At 38.0% G+C, this 27602-nt stretch overlaps 1 protein-coding gene across 5 annotated transcripts in view; it reads right to left on the reverse strand.

Moving 5' to 3' along the window:
- Window positions 1-2187: 2187 nt before the first annotated feature.
- Window positions 2188-27602, reverse strand: part of GPATCH2L (G-patch domain containing 2 like) — a 60653-nt gene continuing 35238 nt past the window's right edge. For 2 of the 5 annotated variants that reach the window (XM_023184557.2, XM_023184563.2), the window contains exons 9-10: window positions 18161-18255; window positions 2188-12403 (exon numbers count right to left, since the gene is read on the reverse strand). In XM_023184557.2, the coding sequence (XP_023040325.1) occupies window positions 12246-12403; window positions 18161-18255 (253 nt within the window). In that variant the 3' untranslated portion in view covers window positions 2188-12245. The other 3 variants (XR_002724909.2, XM_023184582.2, XM_023184569.2) reach the window with 3 other exon arrangements.

The following is a 27602-nucleotide window of genomic DNA, read 5'->3' on the forward strand; positions in this document are numbered from 1 at the left end:
GGAAAAATTATAAGGGGGACTAGCCTTGCCAGTCATTAAAACATACTATAAAGTCTCTATAATTAAAAGAGTGTGGTACCATGCACAAGTAGACCAGTGGAACAGAATAGAAAACCCAGAAAGACCCAAGTACATATGGATCCTGGATTGAATACCAAACCAGAAAAACAACATTACTGAGAAAACTGCTATAATTCAAATAACGTATGTAGTTAATAGGATTGTGCCAATGTTAATTTCCTAGTTTCAATAATTGTACCATTGGTATGTAAGTTAACATTAGGAGAAGCTGAGAGAAGGGCACACAGGAAATCTATTTTTGCAGCTTTTCTGTTAAGTCTAATTTTTTTTTTTTTAAAGGTTTTGGATCAAGAGCCCCTGAAAATGTGGAAAAGGAGCTCTGTGTCAGGCTAACATGGAACACCAGAGGGAAAAAATCACCACTGCTCACATTCCCTGAGTTGGTCTCACTTTATCTCTGGCTGGTTAGCTTTTGCTTGGATTCTATAAAATACATGTCTTTTCAATAAATTCCATGTCATGCTTTAAAATGTAAAATAAAAAATTGGTGTTATAAAAAGTTTTTAATCCTCCAAATGCATTTCTTTGTTTTCATTGGTAGGGTCTTTAAAAATACTTAGTCATGCTAATTGAAATATTTCATTTCTTCTATGACAATTGTTATATTAGATTTCTTTTGATGTCATTTTTCGGCAAATTATACCTTCCTAGAAAATTATCCATTTAATCCAAGTTTTTAAATTGTTTGCATACAGTTGAGCAAAGTATATTTTATGGCTCTTATATATTATCTGGTAATTTTTATTTTGTGTTTGTCTTCTCTTGTAATGGTAGCTAAAATGTTACATATTTTACTACGTATTTTAAAAATTAGCTCTTTAATTCTGTTTCCCCATTTTTCTAATTAATTTTTCTGGATTCTTTTAGTCTGCTTTTAAAAGATTCCTTTTCCTAATATCTTGAGTTATACAACATTTATCTTAGTTTTTAATACACAAATTTTAGGGCAATGAATTTTCCTCTGAGCACAGTTTTATGTGTATCTCAGAAGAACAAGTTTATAGTCTAGATATGAAATGCTTTTTTAATGCTTTGCATTTCCTAATCAACCCAAGAATAGTTGAAGAGCTTAAAAACATTTTAGATTGCAGATGAGCAATGTTTTCTGGCTTTAATTTATTGCATTCTTTTTTTTCTGACCACTTATCCTCAAATTCTAAGTTTATTGCATTTTTTTCAGCAAATGCCATCTGTTGTTCCTTTTCTCTGTTGTGAAACTTATGTTTTCTGTATGCTCTAATACACAGTCAAATGGGGAAATGTTTTACGGGTAAAGTATAGTTACCATTTTTAGGGTAAAGTCTAATATGTATCAACTAGATCTTCTGTATCTTATTTAAATCATCCCATGTCCTAGGTTTTATCCATTGATTTGTCATGAACTGACAGAATTGAATTACAATATCCAACTAACACTGTATTTCTGTTTCTTCCTGTCTCCCCCATGGCTTCCAATACATAAATGCTTTTCCATTATTTGGTACAGATATCGAGAAACATTATATCTCGTGAGTCACACACTTTAGCATTATGTAGTGTTTTTCTTTTCCTTTCAATTCTTTTTCCCTAAGTGCAACCTTGCCTGATATGCAGACTACAACTCATTTTCTTGTTTGTGTTTGCTTGGTTTACTTTTGCTCAACCTTTCTGAATCTTATAACATGAAATTAGTGTTTGCTGACATTTTTGCCTTTTATCTACAGCTAAGTTTACTTTTATTAATATGACAGGTACACTTGTTCCTATTCTATTGTTTTAGAAATCTTTAATTTTTGTGATTTGTTTGGTTGTGCATACATGTTTTTTCTCATAATTAGCAGTCTGAATTTTTCTTCTAGTGATAATCTCTTTAATCATATTTTCATATGATCCCCATAATCCTCTATTTCGTTAGTCAATATACCTTAATTCTCTAGTAGGAGCAATGAAAAATTAGTATATTTACCTGTCCTCCCTATACTATTTTAATAATGGAACATAAAAGCCACTTTCTTATTTCTATGTACAAAAGATAGACTACATCACCTAATTTAAAATGCTGGTCAGTCAGAAGCTGTTCAGGAAAAATGTTGGCCCAAAACTCGCAATTATTTCACTTTTATGCAGTTTCAAAAGGTTTAGCTAACTTTATTTATAGCATAGTATTAATGAGACCAAAATCATGGGATCAGATCAGCAGATTGGTTTTATCCCATGGGCACTTTCTGTAGGCTTAAAATATCAAAGATTGCTAAGGTGTTCAGTCCAAAAGGTTTTGTAAACAGATCAACACAAATTTACTGTCACTACTGAGAAACAAAGCCCAAAAAACTTAACTGGCAGTTGAACAACTTTGTTGCTGAAGAACAGTACAAGGAACTAAGACCATCACATTGTGCATTAAACTCTACTAAGTCGGTGGTTCAAGGGGAATAACCTCAGACTGGTATCATGCTAGAACATGTAATGGAATCAGTCAGCCATGATTCCAAATAAAGCATTACTTCCAATTCAGTTTAACCTAGTTTTAACATGTCAGTAGCTCCTACCAATAAGTGGGCCTAGCTATATTTCCCACGGAAGGTGACCAAGGCAATGCCAACCTGTTCACATCTCAGTTCCAGCTTTGTATGCACAATGGGCCAGTTGCAGTAGGGTTTCCATGAATGCACCCTGAGCTTAGCTGAGGAATACTGCAATAGTTCTCCAACTCAACAAGTAAGCCAGTATACACAGGACCCTTCACTTCCTGTCTCCTGCCTTCCTCTCTCTGTTCCTCTATAAGCTTTACATGTGGGCCATACGAAAAACTTGCAGTGCTCTGAACAAACCATGCTCTTACCCTTGGAGGGCTTGATCCACTCTTCTTAACTCCTGCTCATCCTTCAGGATTTCGTTCCGTGTTTTTTTTTTTTTTTTACTTCTTCCACTGCCCAGTTTGAGTTACAGTGCCCTCTTCCTTGCTGCCAAAATACCCTGTCATTCTTATCTCACTCTACACCGTAATACTTGCTTTTCTTGTCTCTTCCTCAGAAGACCATGAACATCATGAGAGCAGGAATGCCTTTCTTCTCTGTATACCCAGCTCCTAGCAGAGTGCTTGGCATAAAATGTGTTCTATACACATCTACTGAATGAAGGGACATTTCTAAAAGTCAAGACTGCTAAGGCAGCTTTTGCTAACAGTCAAAGAAATGTTTACCAAGGTGTTGAAAACAGTCTATCACTAACATTATGATCTCATAACACAGATCTTCCTCGCTTAGGAATCAGTTGTGCCTTGGTACACAAAGGACAATACCTTTTTATTGCCATAGGTTTGCAAGATCTGCAAGATCTTGACTTTTCTCTCGCTCTGGTCACTCTCAAGAACAAAACTAGGTTGTTATAAGAGGATGTCACAGAAACCAGCTATCTCCATTCAATCATGTACGCACAGAGAAGGGATGAGCCCATTCAGTTGCCTGGTAGAGAAACAGCCCACCAAGAGAAACAAGTCAATAAAGAGGTCTCATCAGACACTGGCCCAGGGCCCAGTGGCCCACAGCTTATGCATACGTACATGCCCTCTGACAGTTCAGTTTGTCAAAAGAGGCAGCAGAGGTATTGGGTGGGAACAGACACTCTTTAACATCAAATAGACTTGAATCTGAATCTTCACTGACGCTTAATAGATATGTGACTTGAGCAAGTTTGTATATAACTGTAAGTGTATTTCATTGTTTTAAAATGGAGATAAAAGTACCTACTTAGAGTTGTTGAATAAGTGAGATGTTGTTTCCAAATGGCAGACCACTAAGTACATATTTACCATTATTATTATTATTAGGTATTCTGGACAGGGGCCTAATAGTCTCAAGGATAGTATATCTAAGGGGCCCAGGAGTATCCTGCTTTAGGGCAGTTATCCTCTTCCCTAAGAGGTCCCTGAGGAAGACTTGGCTTAATCAGTGTTCAGTAAATGTTTGTTGAATCAGTAACTGAGGCAATGGCTCTGGTGGACCTTTGTTATTCTTATTGGCTGTCCAGCATCTGAAGTACCTTCCCACATGTGAGGAAGCTCAACTTTCCAGATAACCTCACTCTGACTTCCTAGCCAGGACACAGGCATATGACTATTAATCAGATCCACCTACCCCATATTTTGAATCAGAAACTAGTGATTCAAAGACATCAGGAACACACAGCATCACTTCTGATGAAAGTGGAACCCATATATCCAGTTCCAGGGGCAGCATGCAATGGTAACAGTAGACTGGGAAATCAAATTTCACTGTATTCATAGGGCTAGTGCTGATGCCCCAGTAAAAAGTTCCTTGATAAAGATCAACATGAAGCTCAAGGTCAAAAAGAGATGAGGCAGCCCAATTAAAATCTTAACCAGCAGCAGAAAGCCACAGATTGAAGACAGCATTAGGTAGAGGAGCCTCTTTTGGGCACGGGCCCCCTTACCAGGCCAAGACCCCGAAGAGGAGAAAGCAGAAGAGGGACCACAGTCCAGGTCATCTTTTCATAAACAGCAACTCATAAGTAAACAGGAGTGATCCACCTTAGAGTCTCACTAATCTAATCAGCAATTCCTCCTACCTCACTGGGCTTGGAGGAGGAACAAGGGAGGTAAAAGAAGGACCAGAGTCCCTTAGTATGCTTTCCTAGAAGCCTGCAGTGATTAGTGAATGTGAACGCTTCCCTCTAATCTGTGCTTTTAAGTTGGTGCATTTAGGTGGTATGGCAAAGGAACTCACTGGCACACAGGTGTTCACTTAAGTAACGGGGGTGGTGGCAGAGACTGGCATCCAGTCTGTGCTAGACTGACCTACCAAACAACTCAGAGAAACAGAAAGAACGAAGAAGTGGGAGAAAAATCAGGAAAGCAGGGTCAGGAAAGGGAGCATTCCAAAGAAGGAAGTGGTTATATAGCATCAGTATCATAAAAATCAACCTATGGGCTAAATTTTGACAGTAGAAGTCACTGGTGAATCCAGCAAGAAGTTTTAATGGTAGCAAGGGTAGCAGCCGGGTTTTAGAGTGCTGGTTCTCAGCCTCAGCTACACTTCTTTTTAAAGACTGAAACCCGTCCCACCTCCCCATGCTGATTTAATGGGTCTGTCGTCCAGTCCAGAATTAGGATGTTTTAAAGCTTCCCAGGTGATGCTAACATGCAGCCAGGGTTAAAACCCACTGCCTCAGTGGACTGCAGAATGGACAAAGTGCAGATAAGGGCAGTATATTTTAGTGGTAGTTAGGACTTCAAAGGGTTGAGGAAAGGTATTTTTGTTTGAAGCAGGAGTATCTGAACATGTTTAAATGCAAAGCTGTATGTGCCAGGAGTGTGAGGCTGTATCTAGATCAAGTCATTTATCAAGGGAGAGGGCTTAGGGCACGTCTTGGGCAGGACAGACACTGGCAGGAAGGTAAGGAAGGGTGTGTGTGAGGGTGTCTAAGCAGGAAGTTCTGCCCGAGGCTGTTATGTGGTGGGGGAGGGCTGAGATTAACTGCTGAGATTGAGAGAAGGTGGGGGTAGAAAGGGTTTATAATAGCCAGTTTGCAGTAGCTGCTGACAACAGGAGGGAGTTTGAGATCAATATTGAGAGCAATTCAAATCGTTACTATGATTTTGGGGTGGCATCAGTTTGCATGGTCATGAGATTTTTTTTCATGGCCCGCTTGAGGAAGCAAGGTGTAGGACCTATACATAATGAAATGTGTTGATTTTGAGTCAAAGTCACGAAGGCCATCTTTAAGTTCTCTGATATTTTCTTACCCCTTTCAATTAAAAACATTTGAATGAGAGGTCAGCAAGGGTCAGAACTTTCAGAGAAATAAAACATTAACTTATATAATTTACATCTTAAAGCCTTCTAACTTTTTAGTCTCACACCTTGATAATATCTAGTAACACTAACATTTGTGGCCAGAGGTAGTTTTAACTGGTCTTTAAGATGGAAAAGAAAAATTGTGTGGTGTTTTAAAAGACTGCAAAAATTGAAATGAGAGCTTAACAGCCTACACACATGAGCATCTGAGGAAATGAGAACTCCTAGTGTACCTTTGCAAACACAATGAACTCTTTAGCTATGCATATTCCCTGAAAAGACAGAACCTGGATTTCCGGGCTCTGGCAACCAGTTAGGACCCAGCCCAATTAACACAAGTAAAATATAAAGAAAAAATGGCCACGGTTTTTTTTTTTCAAAACCTTAAGATTAGAGTACCATATTCTGAAATGCTGAATCCACGAGTCAGGCAATAAAAACAACAACAAAGCATGAGATTGCTATTGGTCTCCAACCCCTGCAGAATCGCTAGCTGAAATCTAAAAAAAAGAGAACATGGTGTGATTAAGTGGGATCACAGAAAATTGATTTTTACATTCTCTGAAGTACTGAGATTCAGTCCTAGCAAGAGATTACCAATAACTCAACAGCTATTTATTACACACCTATGCACCCAAGGTGGTTTTTTCTTCCAATATTTTTTTTTCATTTTTATGAGCCATACTTTAAATGATTCATCATTATCATGCTGGAAAATACATGATACTTTCCCTTGAAACTAAGATCTTATAAGAACAAATGTGGTAAACTCATACCTTACACAAATCATATTTTTACTGCCAATTGTGAAAAATGACTATCATTCATAGACTAACAATTCATTGTTACATTTTTATCCATTTTTATTTGATTATTCATTTTTTGATACAGGGTCTCGCTCTGTCACCCAGGCTGGAGTGCAGTGGCCAGATCATGGCTCACGGCACTCTCAACCTCCTGGGCTCGAGTGATCCTCTTGCCTCTGCCTCCCAAGCAACTGGGACCACAGGCATGCACCACCACAGCCAGCTAATTTTTAAAAGTTTTTGTAGAGACAAGGTCTCACTATGCTGCATAGGCTGGTCTTCACATCCTGCGATAAAGCAATCCTCCTGCCCTGGCCTCCCAAAGTGTTGGGATTATGGGCGTGAGTCACCACACCCAGGCTTTATCCATTTTCAAGGTTATTTCCATCCATCTAAAAACATAGCCCTTGATAGCATCCTTTGTCAATTTTTCAAAAAGATCTTTCAGGAGCTTGTAGGGGAAAAAAATATGAGAAATAAAGACATTAACAGTTTCTGCAAAGAATTATACAAAAAAAAAAAAAACACATCTCTTTACTTATGGAGGGAATATGAGAGCATCTCAGAGCTTAGAAGGAGACCAGTCCATTAAAACATCTTTTAAACTGTGGCAAAGTCTATGGTTCTCAAACTTGAGCATGCACCCCTCCTCCAGGGGGGAGGGCTTATGGAAAGACTGCTGGGCCTTGCGCTGGCAGTTTCTGATTCAGTAGGTCTGGTGTGGGCAAGGTGTGCTGGTGTTGTTGGCCTAGGGACCACACGCTGAGAATTCCTGCTGGGCAGCTCCCTTTCTCTCCACGTTGCTTCCCACTTCTCCACCTTGCCAAGATTGCTTCTTTGCTGAATGTCTTCAGGATATGCCCCCATTCTTCAATACTGTACTTGAAAAATTTTTTATTCCCTAAATCTGGCAATTTTACCAAGCATTATGATGTCTACTTGCAGTGATAGAAAAATGTCTTCTTTTGGCCATAAGTTTGTTTTGCTGGACTTGTTAAAAACCCTGTAGTCCATACTCTTCAACAATACTTCTCATCTTCCTTCTTTTTGATGTTGCTGTTTCTGGGCATTTGATGTTCATCTTTTGGAGACGTTAGCACAGGAGAAAGCGTCTCTGTGCCACCTGCATTTAGTTCTGAGTGATGGAATTCACCATTTTCCTCACCCTTTCCCTCTGTACCAGATTTCTTCTAAGGGGAGAAATTGTTGCCAGTGACAGTAACTCTGTGACCTTTCACAACAGGAGTGGGAGATAAGGAAACACTGACAGACAAAATTGGCAGCTCAAGCACCAGCAGAGGGAAGCAGCTGACAAGAGCTAACTGCTTTTACCATCCCTCCAACCATCGCATGAACCATAATGTCCTCCAAGCCATGCCTCCAACTAGACTGCATCCACAGCTGCTAGAGTGAGCCACTCTGCTCAGTCCAGCTCAGATAAGCTTCACAAGACATACAGGGCACTGAACACAGCTGCTAACGCTGAGGTTTTTACAGTCTTCTCCCCAGGGGGAGAAACCTGTGTGGCTCAGAACCACAGTAATGAAGCCAAAATGAAACAAAGACCTGAAATGAATCATGCATCACCACCAGGAGCCTACGCCTGGAGCCAAAGTGGAGAACCCATCACATCAGCAATGACTGTGCCAGCCTAGTTCCTTTGTCTCAACACTCCGTATCTTCTTCAATTCCAAGTGACTTTAATGATAACTCTGCAGCAACAGAACTTCCCAGGCTATATTACAGGTATATAGATACAGCTACAGTGGCTCTAACTCCAAAATGCAAGGCTCTATCAATCTATTTGGAAGTCATAACTAGTTTAGTTACTTGTCCTAGGTGTTGTGCTTTACTTAACAAAGGATGCTCTACACGTATCACAGACTAAGAAGATTTATTTCAGCTTTTGGCCATTTTGCTACAAAAATAGCCTTGTTAGTAGCCTATTTCATAGCCCAGCAATGTCCTCTAAAATTTCGAATCGCATTTGATTTCTAAACAATTCAAGGCTAATGTGGCCTATTTTCCAACCACATACCACTCAGTAAAAACTATACTCAGCCCCCTCCAAATCCGGTACCAGGTAAACAAGCTACTAATTTCCTTTTATTAGTTCTTACCAAGAGGCAACACAAGGCTGGGCATGGTGGCTCACACCTATTACTACAACACTTAGGGAGGCCGAGGCAGGAAGATTGCTTGAGGTTAGGAGTTCAAGATCAGCATAGGCAACAGAGCAAGACCCCATCTCTACAAAAACTTAAAAAATTAGCCAGGTGTGATGGCACACTTCTGTAGTTCTCACAACTCAGGAGGCTGAGGCAGGAGGATGGCTTGAGTTTATGAGTTCAAGGTTACAGTGAGCTATGAACACATCACTGCACTCTAGCCTGAGTGACAGATCAAGAACCTGTCTCTAGGAAACAACAACAACAACAACAAAAAGCAACACGAGAGTTTTGTTCCTTTCAAATACTGCATCTGAAAAATAATCTAAAATTCCCTTAAACTCGTAATTAAAACCAACTTTTTATTAATGATCCTCACAGAAGCAGATAATGTTTTGACTTCTGCCCATCGTGGAAAACACACAAAATTAGGATTCAGACAGCCATCTGTGTAGCCAGCTGGGAAAAATCAGAACCTTAAAATAAATAAAAACTGTTTAACTCAGCTTTAGTTATTACTTTTGAGCAGATCAAATACATGAGCTCAAGGATCATCCTCAAAGTAAGTCATGTTTCAGAGTTTTTCAACACTGATTACAAAACCTGATTTTTGAAACTAGGTAATTTCTTTGAAAGATAATAGATTTTTCTTAACTTATGACATTATACACTGTGCCGCATATAAAGAAACTTTAAGTTTTAAGATTCAAAATACACTCATCTCTAAGGCTATCCTCTGGAACTGGTTAATACAGAAAGCAAGCAGAATACATTGATTAATAATTCCTTAAACATGCACATACAGCACCTTAAAATGAGGAGCACAATTTACAACCCTGTGTTGGAAAGTATTTGTGTGCTTAATATTCTATTCTCTCAGGCAACTAACTTTCTCCCCATTTATTACAGGTAGATGTTGCATTCTTGGGTAATCCCTGTTGAAAGTATTCAAAATGGGTAGAAAAGCATGCCCAAGAAGATACTAAATATTCACGGCATACTGTTTCATAAATAAGCATCTCAGACTGACTCAGGTCTATCACTGAAAAACAAGAGATTATAACCCAGGGCAGAGAAAATCTGAAAGTCTGGGATTCTAGTCCTGGCTTAGTTCTGTGATTTGGAGCAAGTCACTCAACTCTGTGACTGTTTTTGTCTCCTTAAATTGGCATGACTTTGTAGAGATGTTTGAAATGTAAATAATGTTGTATATAAAAATTATTTTTAATCATAGGTAGAAAGGTAGACTATCAGGCAATAAGTTATATAGAAAAAATGTGGGAACACCTTGGCCACCTGACCTTTGGCGTTGTTCACTAATAGGCCATGATCATGGGACCAATCACTGCATGAGTCATACAGCTTGACACAAACAAAAAATTATGTCCACAGATTTCTCTCAAACCCAACCAAGTATGTTAAAAATATATGCCACAGGTCACTATGGTGACAATGCACATGACAACAAAATCTAACCTCATCACTAAAACAATTCAGTGGTACCAATTTACATTCAACAGACATATTTTCTATACTTCTGTGGGTGCAGCCCACAGGGAAAGGAAGTGCAGCCTGGGAAATCCCTGTAAGCACACACACTGCTGCATGAGAGCCACGGGTGACTCCGAGGTCTGCTGGGCCAGTTTCAGCATTCTCCCGTCCCATCATCTCCACTCCTGTTAAGCACACACACTGCTGCATGAGAACCAGAGGCAACTCAGAGGCATGCTGGGCCGGCTTCAGCACTCTCCCACACTGCTGCATGAGAACCAAGAGTGGAACACCCCTGTAAGCACACACTGCTGCATGAGAACCAAGGGCGACTCAGAGGCATGCTGGACCGCTTTCAGCACTTTCCCGTCCCATCATCTCCACCTGCTCTCCCTCTACCATATTCCTGATTTGAACAACTGACATGTTCTCAGTCTTAAAGTGCCATGTAAACTTAGCTTCAAGTCCCCTTTTCCAACTAGATTCATGCCCACCCACCTCCCCACTTCATCGATAAAGAAATCTGGAGTTTCCACTGATAAGGACTATAATTGTAAAAGGGAGTATGATAAAGCAACCCATCATTACACTTTGTATGGGAAACAGAGGCAATCACATTTTGGGGGAAGGAGGTGCTGCCCCATCCAGCACCTGTTTAAGACAGAAAATAAGCAGGTACATGAGTGGGAGTCCCTCTACAATGTGACCAGAGCAGGCAGCAATTCACCAAGAGCTTCTGTGTATTTCAGAGTAAATGCACTCATTGGTATTAAAAAAAAGCCCTTCTGTCAGCTAGTCTCCTGAATGAATGACAGACACTCTTGATAATACTTTTTAGAAAGCGTGGCTTCTCTCCAGCAGCTCCAGGCCATCACTTATTTCTCATTTTGACAAAGCAGCATCCAACTTCAGGCACGACTGTATATATAACTCCACATGCAGCTGAGCCATCATAAACACGCCAAATATAAATGCATGTCAAAAAGACATTTTACCTCCCCAAAGCATGGCCCCAAGAAGCCATTATTATAATAGAGTATGAATTTCTGCTGCAGGTTATTAACCTATAATACTAACAATAAAGTTCTGCTTAGGACATAAAGGCTTACACTGGGACATGAAGTAGTAAGACACAATTCACTGACTATTTTAAATTTGCTGTACACCTAAACCATCGTCTCCATTACACCAAGCTGTGTGTGTGCGTGTGCATGTATACACACGTCCTCTTTCAGTAGAACATAAACTCTGAAGATGAGGTAAAATACAATACAGCTGCTGCTGCTGATGAGCTGTCTGAGTTTCTGCAGACAATCTGCAAAAAAATGGAAGTTCTCAAGGCCCAGTTGCTGGTGTCTCTTTTGAGGCTCCAAAATGAGAACCTCGTTGATTTATCTTATTGGCACTCTGCGTGAATCAAGAGTAGGCTCAAAGGCAAGCCTTATCTCCTGCAAACAATTCCATACAGGCCTCAACTCAGTATTTAAATTTGTTTGGAACTGGCTACAAATTTGGAACTTCCTCAAATGATATTAAAAGCTCTACACAAAACGTATGCAGAAGCAGTTACTGGTTTTTCAAGAACAAAGACAACTGCAAAAAAGCAACAGCTCTGTAAATGGAGCTGTAGTAAATGTTGAGACAGCAATAACAAGGTAACAAATAGAGCAGAGGATGACCTTTTTGTAAAAACTTGCTGCCTCAATATTTTACTATTAAAAAAAAAAAGACTCCCACAACATGATCTTCTGAGAGAGAGTCCACTGCTGTGTTTGAAAGAGGAGTTGGTTCTGGTGGTGAAAGGACTGGGAATGTCGATTAAGATATGCAAGACTATCTAACACAAAGTCCAACATTTGCTTCAGCAACACCCAGTCAGCTCCTGGAGGGTGAAGTCTTGCTCTCTAGCTGTATCCAGGGCTCTTTTCTTGTGGCATTTTAAAAAATGTAGTAGCTGCATCTGTGGCTTTCTCTGCTGCAGAGGTCCTGACCAACCACTCAGAGCTGGGTGATTTGGGGACTTGTGACGCTGGTGTGGTTGGCTCCACTGCATCCATGTGAACTAGTAAGGTTACAATAGAGGGAAGCAAAAACATCAAGGGGAGATAAATTAGAATAAGACAAATTAGAATGAGAGACACTTAGAAACAAAATTTTCTTAATCCTTATACTTCATGTCCTAGTAACCTAAGTGGCCACATAAGGTATCTCTTTTTTCTCTACAAAAAAGTAAAGACAATTTAAGTAAGATAGTATTTCCTAATCTGAGAAAATGGATTCAATTGAACAAATAAATAAACTCAGTAGCACGCATTCATAATGTAGTAAAAATCACTTATAAAGTACTTACGTGCCTATTGCTTAAACAATGAATACTCATGATCTTAATTGTTAATACAAACCCTTACTTATAGATACTCGTAGAGATGACTCATAGCGATCTCCACTTTCTAGATCAGGGAACTGAGGTATAGAGAGATCAGACAAATTGTTCAGGGATAAAACAGAGCTGGTTAAATATCAAGATTCAAACACAGATACTGGACTCTAAACCCCACGCTCTTCCTGCCACAACCCATGCCTCCGACAGGGCAGTGTTACCAATGAATATATACCATACAACAAGGAAAATGGCAGAAAAAGAGCACAATCAGGCCCAATATTTTCCAATAAGATCACTAAAGACATTCTGGACAGGAGACATGGCTTGTGCAGGGTTGTCCTGTATACTTCAGAACACTCACCGATCTGGATCCTATCTACCGAATGCCAGGAACATTCCCCAGTCATTGTGACAAACAAACATTTACTTCACATTTCCAAACGCCCCTGAGTGGAGTGGCACAAACCATCATCTCCACCCACTCTGCTAAGAACAAATATATACTAAAATATGGCAAAACCTAGGAAAGTTTGGATTTTACCCTGTCACCCAATAATTCCACTCCCAGAAATGTAACCTAGAAGAGTAATTTTCAAATTGCGGGTCACGAAATCAATTTAGTGGGTCATGACCATTTTTTTTCTCAATGAAAAAAATAGAAAGTATCAGCATGCACCCAGGATTTATTTCAGATTTACATGTGCAATCAACACACATATTCAAACATGAATTTCTTATTGTGGGCTAATGTAAAACTATCTTGAAAGCTGTTACTCTAGATACAAGAGTTTCTTGGGGGCAAAAGCTTTCAAACATTTTGGAACTTCACCGGAGCAGCAGGAAATACATTTGACAACTCAAATCTCTCTCTCTTTTTTTCTCTCATACACACACACACTCACAACAAACTCAGGCACACATACTCACTCATATTTAACTGGTAATAAATTTCAAAAAACTATACCTACATGGTCACCAAACAGCAGTGAAAAAAGCACTACCCTAGAAAAACTTTTTTTTTTTGCTATTTTTTATTACAGTAAAAAATATATAAAATTTGCTGTCTTACCCATTTTTAAGTGTACAGTTCAGTCGCATTAAGTACATTCACACTGCTGTGTAACTATCACAACTATTTATCACCAGGACTTTTTCATCATCTCAAATGGAAACTCCATACCCATTAAACAATAACTCTCCCCATTTCCCTCTTCCCCTGGCCCCTGGCAACCACTATTTGTCTTTCTGTTTCTATGAATTTGACTATTCTAGGCAGCTTATAAAAGTGGAATCATACAATATTTCTCCTTTTATGTCTCACTTATTTCACTTAGCAAATGTCTTCATCCAATTTGTAGCTTGTAGCAGTTTCATTCTGAATAAGAAAGACTTTCAAGCTACATAATATTCCATTGTACGTATACAGCACATTTTGTTCATCCAGCAATGGACATGTGAGTTGTTCCCATCTTGCCAATTGCAAATAATGTTGCTGTAAACAGAGGTGTGCAAAAATCTATTTTGAGTCTCTGCTTTTCATTCTTTTGGGTATATGCACAGAAACAGAATTGCTGGATCATATGGTAGTTTTATGTTTAATTTTTTGAGGAATTTTTTTTTACATACTGTTTTCCACAGCAATGCACAATTTTACCTTCCCACAAGTACTGCACAAGGGTTCCAATTTCTCCACATCCTCACCAACACCTGATGCTCTCTGTTTTTGATACAGCCATCCTAACGAGCGGGAAGTGGCCTCAAAGAATGTTTGCACTTGTTCTCTCAGAGAACAGTGCAGTATTTTCCATAATAGCATAAAACAGGAATACGGTCCAAATGTCCATCAAGAACATTCAATTATAGTATATTAATCATATTCATACAATGGAATACCATATACATGGCAGCTGAAAACTAGATTTTGGCAGGACAAAGCATGACTGAATCTCAAAAACAGAACCAGGTGAAAGCTACAACATAAAATATGACATACTTTGATTCCATATATACAAGGGTTCAAAAACACAAAACTAGACAATATATTGCTTGAAGATACATATGTCTGCTAAAACTACTTGAAAAAAAACAAAAGAATAACAAACAATAAAAAACAATCAGAATAACTTTTACCTCCGAGGAGAGCAGGGAGAAGACTTTTAAAGACAATTTTAACTTTTTAAGAAAGAAAATTTTAACTTTTTCTTAAAGTGAATGGTAGGTACATGGATATTTGCTATATTTTCTTTACTCCTTACATATCTGCTATAAACGTTCTTTTATACCCATTTAATATTTACTAAGAAACATGTTAAATTTTAAAAAACATTTAAACTTTAAAAAGACACAGTGGGCAGTAAGAATTTGCCCTATGACTCCCGAGAAAAGGGACATCCTAAAATGGAACTACTGAATCCAACCATGTGGTTAGAGTACATCAGGAATCACTCTGTTTCAACTTTGAGATTCTAATAATTTATTCTTCCAACAAATAACTAGTGGGTTTGTTCCATGGGCTAGGTATTCATTTAGATGCTAGGGGTACAGTAGTGAGCAAAACAGATAAGCAGTTCTGCTCTTGTGAATGCATCTGACAATCCATTTGACAATTCACATCTCTCTCTCTCTTTCTTTCTCTTATGTCACTGACCTAGTATTTGAAACCTGATGTAACTAATTAGCAGATTAACTATTAGGTATCCTTCTAAATGATACTCTAAGCACACATATCCTATCCCAGAAAGAGAAAGGTCAGAAAAAGTTTTGGGGATAGCTAAAATATACTCACACAAATAGCTGGGTTCTCAACAGAATTTCTGATCACCTCAAATCCGCTTTATCAAAAGCCATGTGTTTACTTTTTGAAGGATTGGAATCTGCATGCCGATGGCTCTGATCTACCATTCTGATGAAGAAAATCATTTCAAGAAAACGAAGTCTGGTTTTCATCTGGGTTTATTATGATTTTTACAGCTACTTAGTCTCAAATTTTGGAGAAGATAATCCATTTTTTTCTTTTCTAAGTACATTCTTTAAGAGCATATTCAGCTAGTTCACTTCAGCATGAGGGAGACACTTGCGGGAAAATCCCTGTTTTGGTGTATCAAGTCTCAGAAGCAGGTTAGCATGCTTGCTCACTAAGATCCAGGATGTGGTTCTGTGCACTAGACACCTGTAGGCTAGAAAGCCATAAGGAGGGGAGAATGAAGATACAAAGAAAATAAAGGTGCTACACTTTCAAAATGGGTCTATTTAACAACCCTATGGTCATTTACGGTCTTTTTCCTTGGCCTTTTGTTACTATTACTACATAAAAACAAGGAAGACATACTGTTTCTTCCTGCTCTTCACCTCTCTACCCTTATTAATATCTTTAAATTCAGTCAATTTCAACTCAAAACTTTCTACCAGTGGGGGAGGGGAAAAAAGGGAAAAGATTTGTGGCTGCATGTTTAAGAAAGAAGCTGAATTCATCACAGTGACAGGGGAGAGTGTTGGCAGAGATCTGAGCTATTTATTCTTTTAGGAAAATCCTATAAAGAATGACACAAGGAAGCCTCTATCTGCAGTCTTGTTCATCACACTGGTGAAGAGTCCGATAACAGATGTATGCAGTAGCGTGATTTAGTGCCAGGAGCTGGCCCCTGATGTGTATTAATACAGCGGCAAAGCGGAACGCACCTCTCTTCATCACTCATTCCTATAAAAGAGGTGGTATCCGAGATGGCCCGATGTTAGGCAGAGCAAGCCCATTTATTCTACTGACTGATGGCACAGACTCAGGCTATGTCCTTCACCTCCATGGGGCACTCAGGTTGTGAGTAAAAAAAAAAGAAAATGCTCAGTGAAGCAGGGCTTAGTCAACAAGTGAGAGGAGAGGAGCTGGGCTCAGGAGGGGAAATGTTTAATGCTCAAGTCTTGTTTAATACCCACCCCCACACACGTACATTTCCCAACCTGAATATGGAATAAGGATTTTAAACTCTTCCCAATGGTTCGTTCCTCTCTTATAAGCAATTAAAAGCTAAAACTAGAAGCTAGATATTAAGGAGAAAAAAAAAGAACAAAAAGATAAAAGAAGGGTGGTTTTCTTTTAATGCTTCCAAGACCACAGACTGAATGAGGATCTGAGTTGTGATGCGGGGTCATAGTCTGGACTTGATCCTGTTGTATACAAAAAGAAGAACACCTGCAGTGCTCGAGAGGACAGCTCCAGAGTCACAGGGAAACTGGTCTGATCTTGGCTCTGCAATTTATCAACCATGTGGCCTCAGGGAAGTGATTTAAGCCTTGGTTTTCTCATGTGTAAATTGGGAATAAAAACAGCGTCTACCTTACAAGGCTGTTGCAAAGATTAGGTGAAATAATGTTTACAAAGTGTTCAGCTCAGGGCCTGGCCATGTGGAAAGCACTAAAAAAAAAAAAAAAAAAAAAAAAGTACTACAATCATCAGACCTGTGATGAAGACTATCCAGTATGAACCACCATCAAGCAGACATCACAAACAGAAGCTCAAAGAGGACAATTTCACAGTTCACCAAAACTTACTAAGTCCAGGTAGAGGACAGGGCTCCCTCCCCATCTGTCTGAGGTTTACTCTCTATTCAGCTATCAACTGCTCTGATCTATATAATGGGTAGCATTTTCTAAACAAAATAAAATATTCAATGACATATTCAATATCCAGTTTTCTCACTGAAATATTAATAAATACATAACTCTCCCCTTTTTTTCATTGAAGGATAACATACACACAGTGAAGGACATCAATCCTAAGTGCACAGCTCCAGATTCTACCTATGTAAGCAGCCATACACCACACCAAGTTCATCATATGGAGCACTGCCAACAGCCCAGAAGGCTTCTTTGTGCCCTCTCTTGGTCACTGCCCCCCTCCCCCCACCAAAGATAAGCACTATTTTGGCTTCTACCAATTCGTGTTAGTTTTGTTTAAAAAAAAAAAAATGAAAAGTTTTAGCCTAAAAAATTGTTTTTAATTAGGAATGTCATGACCAGTAAAATATTAGCAGTCCCTTTATAAAAGCAGTGAGAATGTACTGTACTGTATGCAAAACAAGAAAGTAAATAACCCCGTGTGACTGCCTGACTGCTGACTGAACTGCCACCTCACCTGGACTTTCATTAACATGGACCTAATTTCCTGTCTGTGCTAAAACAAAAGCTCAGATGACTGGAGATTGCTGATAGTGGAATATAGGGTTTCAAACTCTAGACAGTCACGTAACAGTGAAAAAGCATAGACTTTCAGAATCAGCGAGAACTAGGCTAATTATTTCTTGTAGTCTCAGTTTTCCCATGTAAAGTGGGAGTAAAATGATCTACACTATCACAAACATTACATGAAAAGGTATACGAAACACATAATTTAGTGCCTGACACACGGTACATGCTCAATAAATGATAACTGCATGTAATCACCTGCACTGGGGCTAGACAAAGATGCTGTGGCCACTGGTTTCCGCTTCCTCTTGATGTCACGTGAACATGGTGGTCCCCAATGTACATTTGCCTGTCTGCAGATGTAAGAAGAGAAAAAAGGTTTGAACTTTTTAATTCTTATTGTAAGACATTACATGTAGCCCAGTTTAAATCCTTAACCCATTACAAACATAAATAAAATGGGCACCGTCTTTTGCCATTAAGCACTGGGACAACATTATTCAGAATTAGTAGTAACTCACTCTTTATCCACAATACACACCCATTCTAAACTTTTTACCTGATTTCAGTGTAGGAGACATTCAAGACTAATTTCAATAAATATGTGTTGCATTACATGCTTATTTTTATACAATTGTTTTTCATAAAAACTACAACCACAATTGTTCTAAACTCACTAATGAAATACTTACTCCCAAGAGGTAATACATTGAAAAGTTTAATGCTGCATGAACACAGATATTTGCACAGAATTTTAATAGGAAGTTTAACCTCCTGCCATGTAAATCTGAATTTTTAATACTGTCTACATCACAAGTTAAGTAAGTTTGGCTTCTGTGACTTTTAAAAATACAAATTATGTTTTTTATTTTACAGGCAAAAAAAGAAATATTTTCTTTTTTTTCTAATTATGTGACAATATGTTCCTTCATCTGAATATTCAGCTTATTTTAAAAGCAAATGATTCTGTGAAAGACAATGGGTTTAACACTGAACTAGCTGGTATGCTATTTTAGTTCACCACTGTTTCCCAAGAATGTATTGTACTGTATGCAAACTAAGAGGTAAAATAAAAATCTTTATGTATGTTACAAAGTGTTTAGCTCAGGGCCCGGCCATGCAGAAAGCACTAAAAAAACTCTTTACGTATGTAAAGATTTTGTCCCTCTCAAACTAGACAGATCCTGCCCCTGATTAAAGACCAAAATGAGTCTCACCTTTACACAAAGTGTTCCCTTGAACATTTGGGGCCTCATCTACCATGAAGCAATGTTTAACTGGTGTGCATATATCTTGCTTCTCTGATGAAACAAGAAGGCTTAATCTCTTTAAGAACAGGGATCTTGAGAACAAACTTTATTTACACTTTTTTGATAATTTTCCAATGATCTACCAACTTTGGCTCAAGGCACACAGGCAATCCTCATTAGCTGTTGATTAAAACTGCTATGAATGAATACAAATTCTAAATAGTAAATTTTATATTATGTACATTTCACAATTTAAAAAAACTAGCCAAAGTAAATAGCATATAAAATTACACCAGATAAACTCCTAATCAGTAGTCCCAGCTGAGGATCAAGACCCTTAGTAGTCTTAAAACTGGAACCTCAGACAAACCTAAGAAAACCTGGTTAGCAAGGCAACAAGACAGCTGTTGAATGGACAAATTTTTTGACTCAGAAAGCCCCCAAAATAACTTGCACAGTTGAAAGGGGTGCATGCATGCACGTGTGCGTGCGCGCACACACACACATACTTTCACTTCTCTAAATAGCAAAAGTTTAAGAGTCAATTCAATTTATAAATAGGAAAACATAAGAATTTGACTAAAATCCTAAGAAACTAGGAATGTGAAGAATGTTACAGGCTGAGATTTATAATACAAAGCCAGTGGTTTGGAAAATTCCATCCAAACCACCTTTTATTGATCACTCTGTCCTGTACAGAAAATTAAGTCAAATACCTCATGAATAATTAATTCTGAAAGCCCAAATAGTTAATTCTAAACAGCTAATTATAAATGTGTAAAGTAGAGAAAACACTTCCCTTTTCATACCTTGCATAAATCCTGGGAATAAGTCTAGGCAGCATGCTGATTTAAGAACAAATTAACATAGATGACAACATCAAAGGTAGACAGGACTTCAGTCTGAATGGAGTGGTGGTAATTCCCTTTGAAGTCCAGACACAAGCAGAAAATAAAGTTGACATGACAAAATTGTGTTTCTCCTCAAAACAGAGAAATGTGGAACACATACAGCATCCATCTTTTCCACAAACATGGGACTTGAGTACAGACCCAAACTGAGACTATCCAAGCACTCTGATCTTATTCAATCATCCTTATCCTCAGGCATGATTCAGAAGGAGAAACAAAGTCAAACAAAGGCTAACAGTGTATAGTCATACTTCTTTCCTCTTTATCTGAAGCTCATTAAAGGAACCTCCAAAGCTTTTCAGAAAAAATGTTGACACCATTGCTTCAAGCTAAACCATGTTACTGTTGGACATCAGGATGGTGGCGCTCTACAGCAGTGGCGAGGGGAAGACAGGCAGAGAAAGAGGCACAGGGAGCTTCTGGGGTTCTTTCTGATAATGCTCTTTGTCTTCATCTGGATGCTTGTTACTTGACTATAACTTTGTGACTGTTCATTGAGTGTATATTTCTTTGTACTCTTCCCTGTATGTTTATCCTTCAATAAAAATTAAAAACATTGCCTCTTCAAGATCACAGTTTACAATATGCTGAGTTTCATGAGATAGATGCAAAACGAGAAGCATAAGTACTCAAGAAGTATATTACGATATTAATTCTTGGAGTATCGACTTGAGCTACACAAATACTGCCTTTTATTTGCCCCCATCCATCATTTTTACCATTTTGTATGTTTGACATATGTCGGTAACATGGGAAAAGGCCCATATTATCAACTCTTTTATGGATCTAGTCAGCACTACTTATCTCACACTTTCAAGGAATGATAGTGTCATTTTGGAAGTTAAAAAAAAATTTATGAACTAAAATGTTTAAGTTTTCAACAACTTTTAATGGAAATGCTTATTTACTTTAGCAAACTGAGAGTAAGTATTACTTACCTATTATTACGTACACAGGTTATTACATTGCAACTCTTAGGGTGTTGTTGTGGGTTCAATGGCTCAGGTGGTCCTTCCACCACCCTGCTCCTCTAGGCGATATTGTTTAGCCTTCAGGTCAATTGTCTCTACATTAAGTGACCCCTGACTGCTATGCCTCCAGCATATTACTTCTCTCTGTGGTAAACGGTCTACTTCTACCACCCCATTCCTAAATCTAACTGTCGTCTTGAATATCCTAAATCCTTCAGATTTTGTAAATTCCTCTGGTTATAACAGGAAAGAACTGAAGACTTTCTAAGGAAATCAAGTAATGAAGCTTGTTAAGTGAATTATTTTATTGTAAAAGTATGTACTTTTGTGGACTATTTCCTTTCTACTAAGCAGTTTTGTTGCTTCTTTCATTGTTCACTAAATTTTTATGAGCACCTACTCTTGCCAAGCACTGTACTAAACACTAGGAATATAGTGATAAACAAGAGACAATCTCTGCCTTGATGGATCTTATAGCCAAGTTCTACCTGCAGCTGTGCAGCTTTTCAGGTTACAGAATACGAATAACAAAGAAACTAGGGTATCAATAAAGAGAAGGTATGTTCATTTTTAAAACTCAGTTTAAATGATCCTTCCCTCTTAAAACATTTCTCTTAAGACACATTTCGAGGTTGGAGAGCTATTTCATAGGAGGTAGAATAACATCATATCTTAGCAGTCAGTATACGAGGACATTTTTCTCTATGTCCCTTCCTAGACAAGATTTGGGGAGGGAAGAAGAAAAATGATCAAACTGTTATAATAGGACAGTAAGACATTTTGCTTCTTTCTTGGTTTTAAGTGAACATTAGTACTGCTAGAGTTCGCAGCTTGGAAAAATCTATTTTCTTATGTGAAAGCCCCATCTACTTGGAAAGAACCCTAGAGGACAAAGAAGGAAGAGGACCCAGAACAAGCCTGCTATACAATGGAATACTATTCAGGCATTAAAAAAAAAAAAAAAAAAAGTAAATCCTGTCATTCACATCCACATGGATGGAACCAGAGGATATTAGGTTAAGTGAAAACAAGCCAGGAACAGAAAGTTAAACACCACCAGTTCTCACTCATAAGTGGAAGCTTAAAAAAGTTGATCTCATAGAAGTAAAAAGTAGAACAGAGGATACTTCCGGCTGGGGTATGGGAAGGGAGGGATAGAAAAGGATTTGTTAAAAGATACAAACTTAGAGCTAGATAGGAGAAATAAATTCTAGCTCTACAGTACTGTACGGTGACTCTAGTTAACAATTATATATTACACAGTTTCAAATAGCTAGGACGATATTGAATGCTTCTAACAAAAAGAAATGATAAATGTTTGAGCAGATGTATATGCTAATGACCCTGATTTGATCACTACATATTGTATGTATTGAAATGCCACTGTGTTCCCCATAAATACGTACAACCATTATGTGTCAGTTTTTTTTAAATAAAATAAAATTTTAAAAAGAAGAACTAAAAAAAAAGAACAAGTCTGGGGAAAAGAAGAAGGAAGTTGGGTGCTTAGAGCAAGAGGATTTAGAGGCAGGAAACAGAAGCTGTCATGCAGCATGGCACATCCAGAATATCAGCACAGCCCTGCTCAGGAATAAAGAATACTACTACCTGTGGGGCTGGCAGGGCCGCCTGTATTATTTTGGGTAACCTTAGCATGTGGCTAAGGCAACTGCTACAGCTTCAGCTTCCTATCGAAGAAGTAGTTCCAGTTTTTTGTCTATCCCCAAATAATTCCAGATCATCAAGGGTTGCAGACATAAAAAATTAAAGAAGGGAAGGAAAAATAAAGAGGTTGACCACCTCCCCAACCCCATTTTCATTTATGGGTACTTAACCACCACTTGGCTCCTTTTCTTTTTAACGTGTTATTTAATGTGTGTTATTTTACTTTGAAAGCATCACTGTTTACTCTCAAAATGGAAACTAAAAGAGGAACAAAAGCACAAATGCGGTAACAAAAAGGATAAAAGAGTCTAAGCTTCTCTTTCTCACCAACACAGAGACCCTTCCTGCAAGTAGAAAGGGTAAAAGATTAACGAGATATTTCAAAACTATTTTTCCACAGTAGTATATGGTTGTTCTTGGGTTGTAAACCATGTAATATGTTAGGGGAAGTGATCTTTCAATTAGGCATAGTGTATAAAAGGCTAAGTATTAAGTTAAAGTCTCCACCAAGTTAAAACTTAATTCTCAACTGGAGTAGCAAATGGTTATCAGAATTATATAAGGAGCTTTTATTAAATATACATGTCCCTATCAAGATCCTAATTTAGTAGGCTGGGCAGGAGTGGGAGGAGAATCAGTAACATACTTATTTTTAAATTTTTCCCTGGGTAATTCTGATAAGCACCTACCTACTTTGAAAATTACTGAGTTGAAAAATCTACCAAATTCCCAGAGTCAACCTAGTCAATAATACAGATCTAACTATTCAACCTAAAGAATAATAGAATGATTAAATTAATATACACTTAGATAAAAATACTATTCCCCAGTATATATGCAATTAGAGAAAAGACAGGCTATGCCTTTTCTGTTTCATCTGATCAGGGCCTCAGGGACAATCTTCACTCAGGCCAGTAAAACCTGGGGCATATGCTTCTTTCACAGTGTAAGTGTGGGATCAGTAGTTCCCCTAAGAGTGTGATAGTTTCCCCACTGTGGTGGCATTTGCCAGGGCAGAGTTGGAAGAAAGAGCACTAAAAGCAAAAAGTACACTCTTTTTAAAAAAATTCTTATCGCAGAAAAAGTCACTAAATTCTTATTACAAGTGTGAAGGTGAATGCTGAAGATTAACAATTAATGGAAAGAGGATTCTTTCTATCCAAGCATAAACACAACATTTCTGTTTTCTTTTTTACTGCAGGTAACTGAAAGATCAGGTGAGTTGTTAAAACTGCAGTGTTACTTAGGAAACTGGGCAGATCACTATGTCCTTGGGGCAGGAATGTACTTTTAGGGAAAAAAAAATACTTTGAGAAATACATGCATGTTTAATAGAACCAATGTTGGCAAAAAAATAACTGAAGTGACTGCTTTAGATTTGGAACAAAGATGTTTAGAGTCACTCCTATGGAGAGCAAACAGTCTGTCTGCCAATGGCAAGCTAGTTTAAGGAATAGTTCACCTTCAAAAATCACTCATTTTTAAAGTTAATGAAAAGTTCATTTTTTTATGTAGAATAAAAATCCTCAAAAAACTGGGTATAGAAGGAACATACCTCAACGTAATAAAAGTCATACATGACAGGCCCACAGCTAGTATCATACTGAATGGGGAAAAACTGAAAGTCTCTCTTCTAAGATTAGGAACATGGTAAGGATGCCCGCTTTCACCACTGTTATTCAATTTAGGACTAAAAGTCCCAGCTAGAGTAATCAGACAAGAAAAAGAACTAAAGGGCATCCAAACTGAAAAGGAAGAAGTCAAAGTATCCTTGTTTGTAGATGATAGGAACTTATATTTGGAAAAACCTAAAGACTGTACCACAAAACTATTAGTAGTGATAAACAAGTTCAGTAAAGTTGCAAGATACAAGATCAATACAAAAAAATCAGTAGCATTTCTATATGCCAAGAGTGAACAATCTGAAAAAGAAATTTAAAAATTAACCCCATTTATAGTAGCCACAAATAAAATTAAATACCTAGAAATTAACTTAAAGAAGTAAAAGATCTCTATAATGAACATATAAAACATGGATAAAAAAATTGAAGACACCAAAAAAATGGAAAGATACTCCATGTTCATGGATTGAAAGAATCAATACTTTTAAAATGTCCATACTACCCAAACCAATCTACAGATTCAATGCAATTCCTATCAAAATACCAATGACATTCTTCACAGAAATAGAAAAAGGAATCCTAAAATTTATATGGAACCACAAGAGACCCAGAATAGCCAAAGCTATCCTAAACAAAAAGAACAAAACTGAAGGAACCACATTACCTGGCTTCAAATTATACTACAGAGCTATAGTAACTGAAATAGCATTGTACTGGCATAAAAACAGACACACAGGCCGGGCGCGGTGGCTCAAGCCTGTAATCCCAGCACTTTGGGAGGCCGAGACGGGCAGATCACGAGGTCAGGAGATCAAGACCATCCTGGCGAACACGGTGAAACCCCGTCTCTACTAAAAAAAATACAAAAAACTAGCCGGGCAAGGTGGCGGGTGCCTGTAGTCCCAGCTACTCGGGAGGCTGAGGCAGGAGAATGGCATAAACCTGGGAGACGGATTTTGCAGTGAGCCGATATCGCGCCACTGCACTCCAGCCTGGGCGACAGAGCCAGACTCTGTCTCAAAAAAACAGACACACAGACCAATGGAACAGAACAGAGAACCCAGAAACAATTCCACACATGCAGAGTGAACTCATTTTCAACAAAGGTGCCAAGAATATACACTGGGGAAAAGACAGTCTCTTCAATAAATGGTGCAGGGAAAACTGGATATCCATATGCAGAAGAATGAAACTAGACCCCTATCTCTCAGCATATACGAAATCAAATCAAGTAGATTAAAGACTTAAATTTGAAATCTCAAACTATGAAACTACTATAAGAAAATACTGGGAAAAATCTCCAGCACATTGGTCTGGGCAAAAATTTTTTTAGTAATATCCCACAATCATAGCAACCAAGGCAAAAATGGACAAATGGGATCACATTGAGTTAAAAACCTTCTGCACAGCAAAGGAAACAATCAACAAAGTGAATAGACAACCCACAGAATGGGAGAAAATACCTGCAAACTACCCATCTGACAAAGCGTTAATAATGAGAATATATAAGGAGCTCAAACAACTCTATAGAAAATAAATCTAATAATTCAATCAAAAAATGGGCAAAAGATTTGAACAGATATTTCTCAAAAGACATATAAGTGGCAAACAGGCATATGAAAAGGTGCTCAATATCACTGATCATCAGAGAAATGCAAATCAAAACTACAATGAGATATCATTTCACCCCAGTTAAATTGGTTTACATCCAAAATAGAACTAATAATGCTGGTGAGGATGCAGTGAAAAGGTAACCTTCGTACACTGTTGGTGGGAATGTAAATTAGTACAACCACTACGGAGAACAGTTTGGAGGTCCCTCAAAAAAACTAAAAACAGAGTCTTTTTTGACTCTATTTTATGATCCAGCAATCCCACTACGGGTAAATACCCAAAAGAAAGGAAATCAGTATATCAAAGAGATATCTGTACCCACAAGTTTGCTGCAGCCCTGTTCACAATAGCCAATATTTGGAAGCAACCTAAGTGTCCATCAACTGATGAATGGATAAAGAAAATGTGGTGCATATACACAATGCAGTACTATTCAGCCATAAAAAAGAATGAGATCCTGTTATTTGCAACAACATGGACGAAAATGGAGATAATTATAATAAGGAAAATAGACCAGGCACAGAAAGTCAAAAATTACATGTTCTCACTTATTTGTGGGATCTAAAAATCAAAACAATTGAACTAATGGAGACAGAGAGTAGAAGGATGGTTACCAGAGGCTGGGAAGGGTAACGAGGGTGATGGGGAATGCGGATGGTTAATATGTACAAAAAAAATTGAAAGAATGAATAAGATCTACTATTTGATAGCACAACAGGGTGGCTATAGTCAATAATAATCTAACTGTACGTTTTAAAGTAAAAGAGTAAAATTGGTTTGTTCGTAACACAAAGGATAAATGCTTGAGGGGATGCATATCCCATTTTCCATGATGTAATTATTATGCATTACATGCCTATATCAAACCGTCTCTTGTACCCCAGAAGTATATACACCTACTATGTACCCACAAAAATTAAAAATTAGAAAGTTAATAAATTTCAATGTAAAAAGGGTATTTGTTTTCTATACTTTTTCTTTAACACAAACAAGTAACACCAGGAAAAAATTTGATGTTTCTAGGGACCAAAGGTCATATATATCATATATTCCAATTATTCTCCTTAATTACTAATCTGTTCACCTCAGTTATTTTTAACAAAAATTTATGGAGGCCTACCCAATGTAACATACTATGCTGGATGTGCAGAGGGAGAAAAAAGATGACTGAGCTGAGGTCCTGTCCCCAGGAGCTCACAACATAGTAGGAAGGCCAATTTCTAAAGAAAGAATTAATACTCCGAGACACTGAGTTGTAATCAGAGAACAAGTAAGTGCTAGGGTAAAAGGAGAAAAAGGAGGATTAAATCTAGGGATTTAATCCCTAGATTAAATGTGAGACTCCTTTCTCACATGCGATTTTACCTTTAGGGTTTACTGACATTTATTAAGCAGTCAGAGGGGGAAATATTTTCAGACTTGCACCTGGGAAAAGATCTAGGCCTATGGCACTAGGAGCAGCTAGGAACTAAAAAAAAAGGAAAAAAAAAAACCACTTCACAATTATCATAGGAAACAGAGGAGGCTTATCTAACAGGAAGCAATCCTAGCAATTCCACTAATGGTTTTCACTTAAATCTAACCCTCAGTAGTCTGTGACAAACTGCTCACCGGCACCTGAAAATTCTCCCTAATCTAATTCCCTTAGCTGGGCTAAAGTAGGCATA

This window comes from Piliocolobus tephrosceles, chromosome 6 (assembly GCF_002776525.5).
Source record: "Piliocolobus tephrosceles isolate RC106 chromosome 6, ASM277652v3, whole genome shotgun sequence".
Lineage (NCBI taxonomy): Eukaryota > Metazoa > Chordata > Mammalia > Primates > Cercopithecidae > Piliocolobus > Piliocolobus tephrosceles.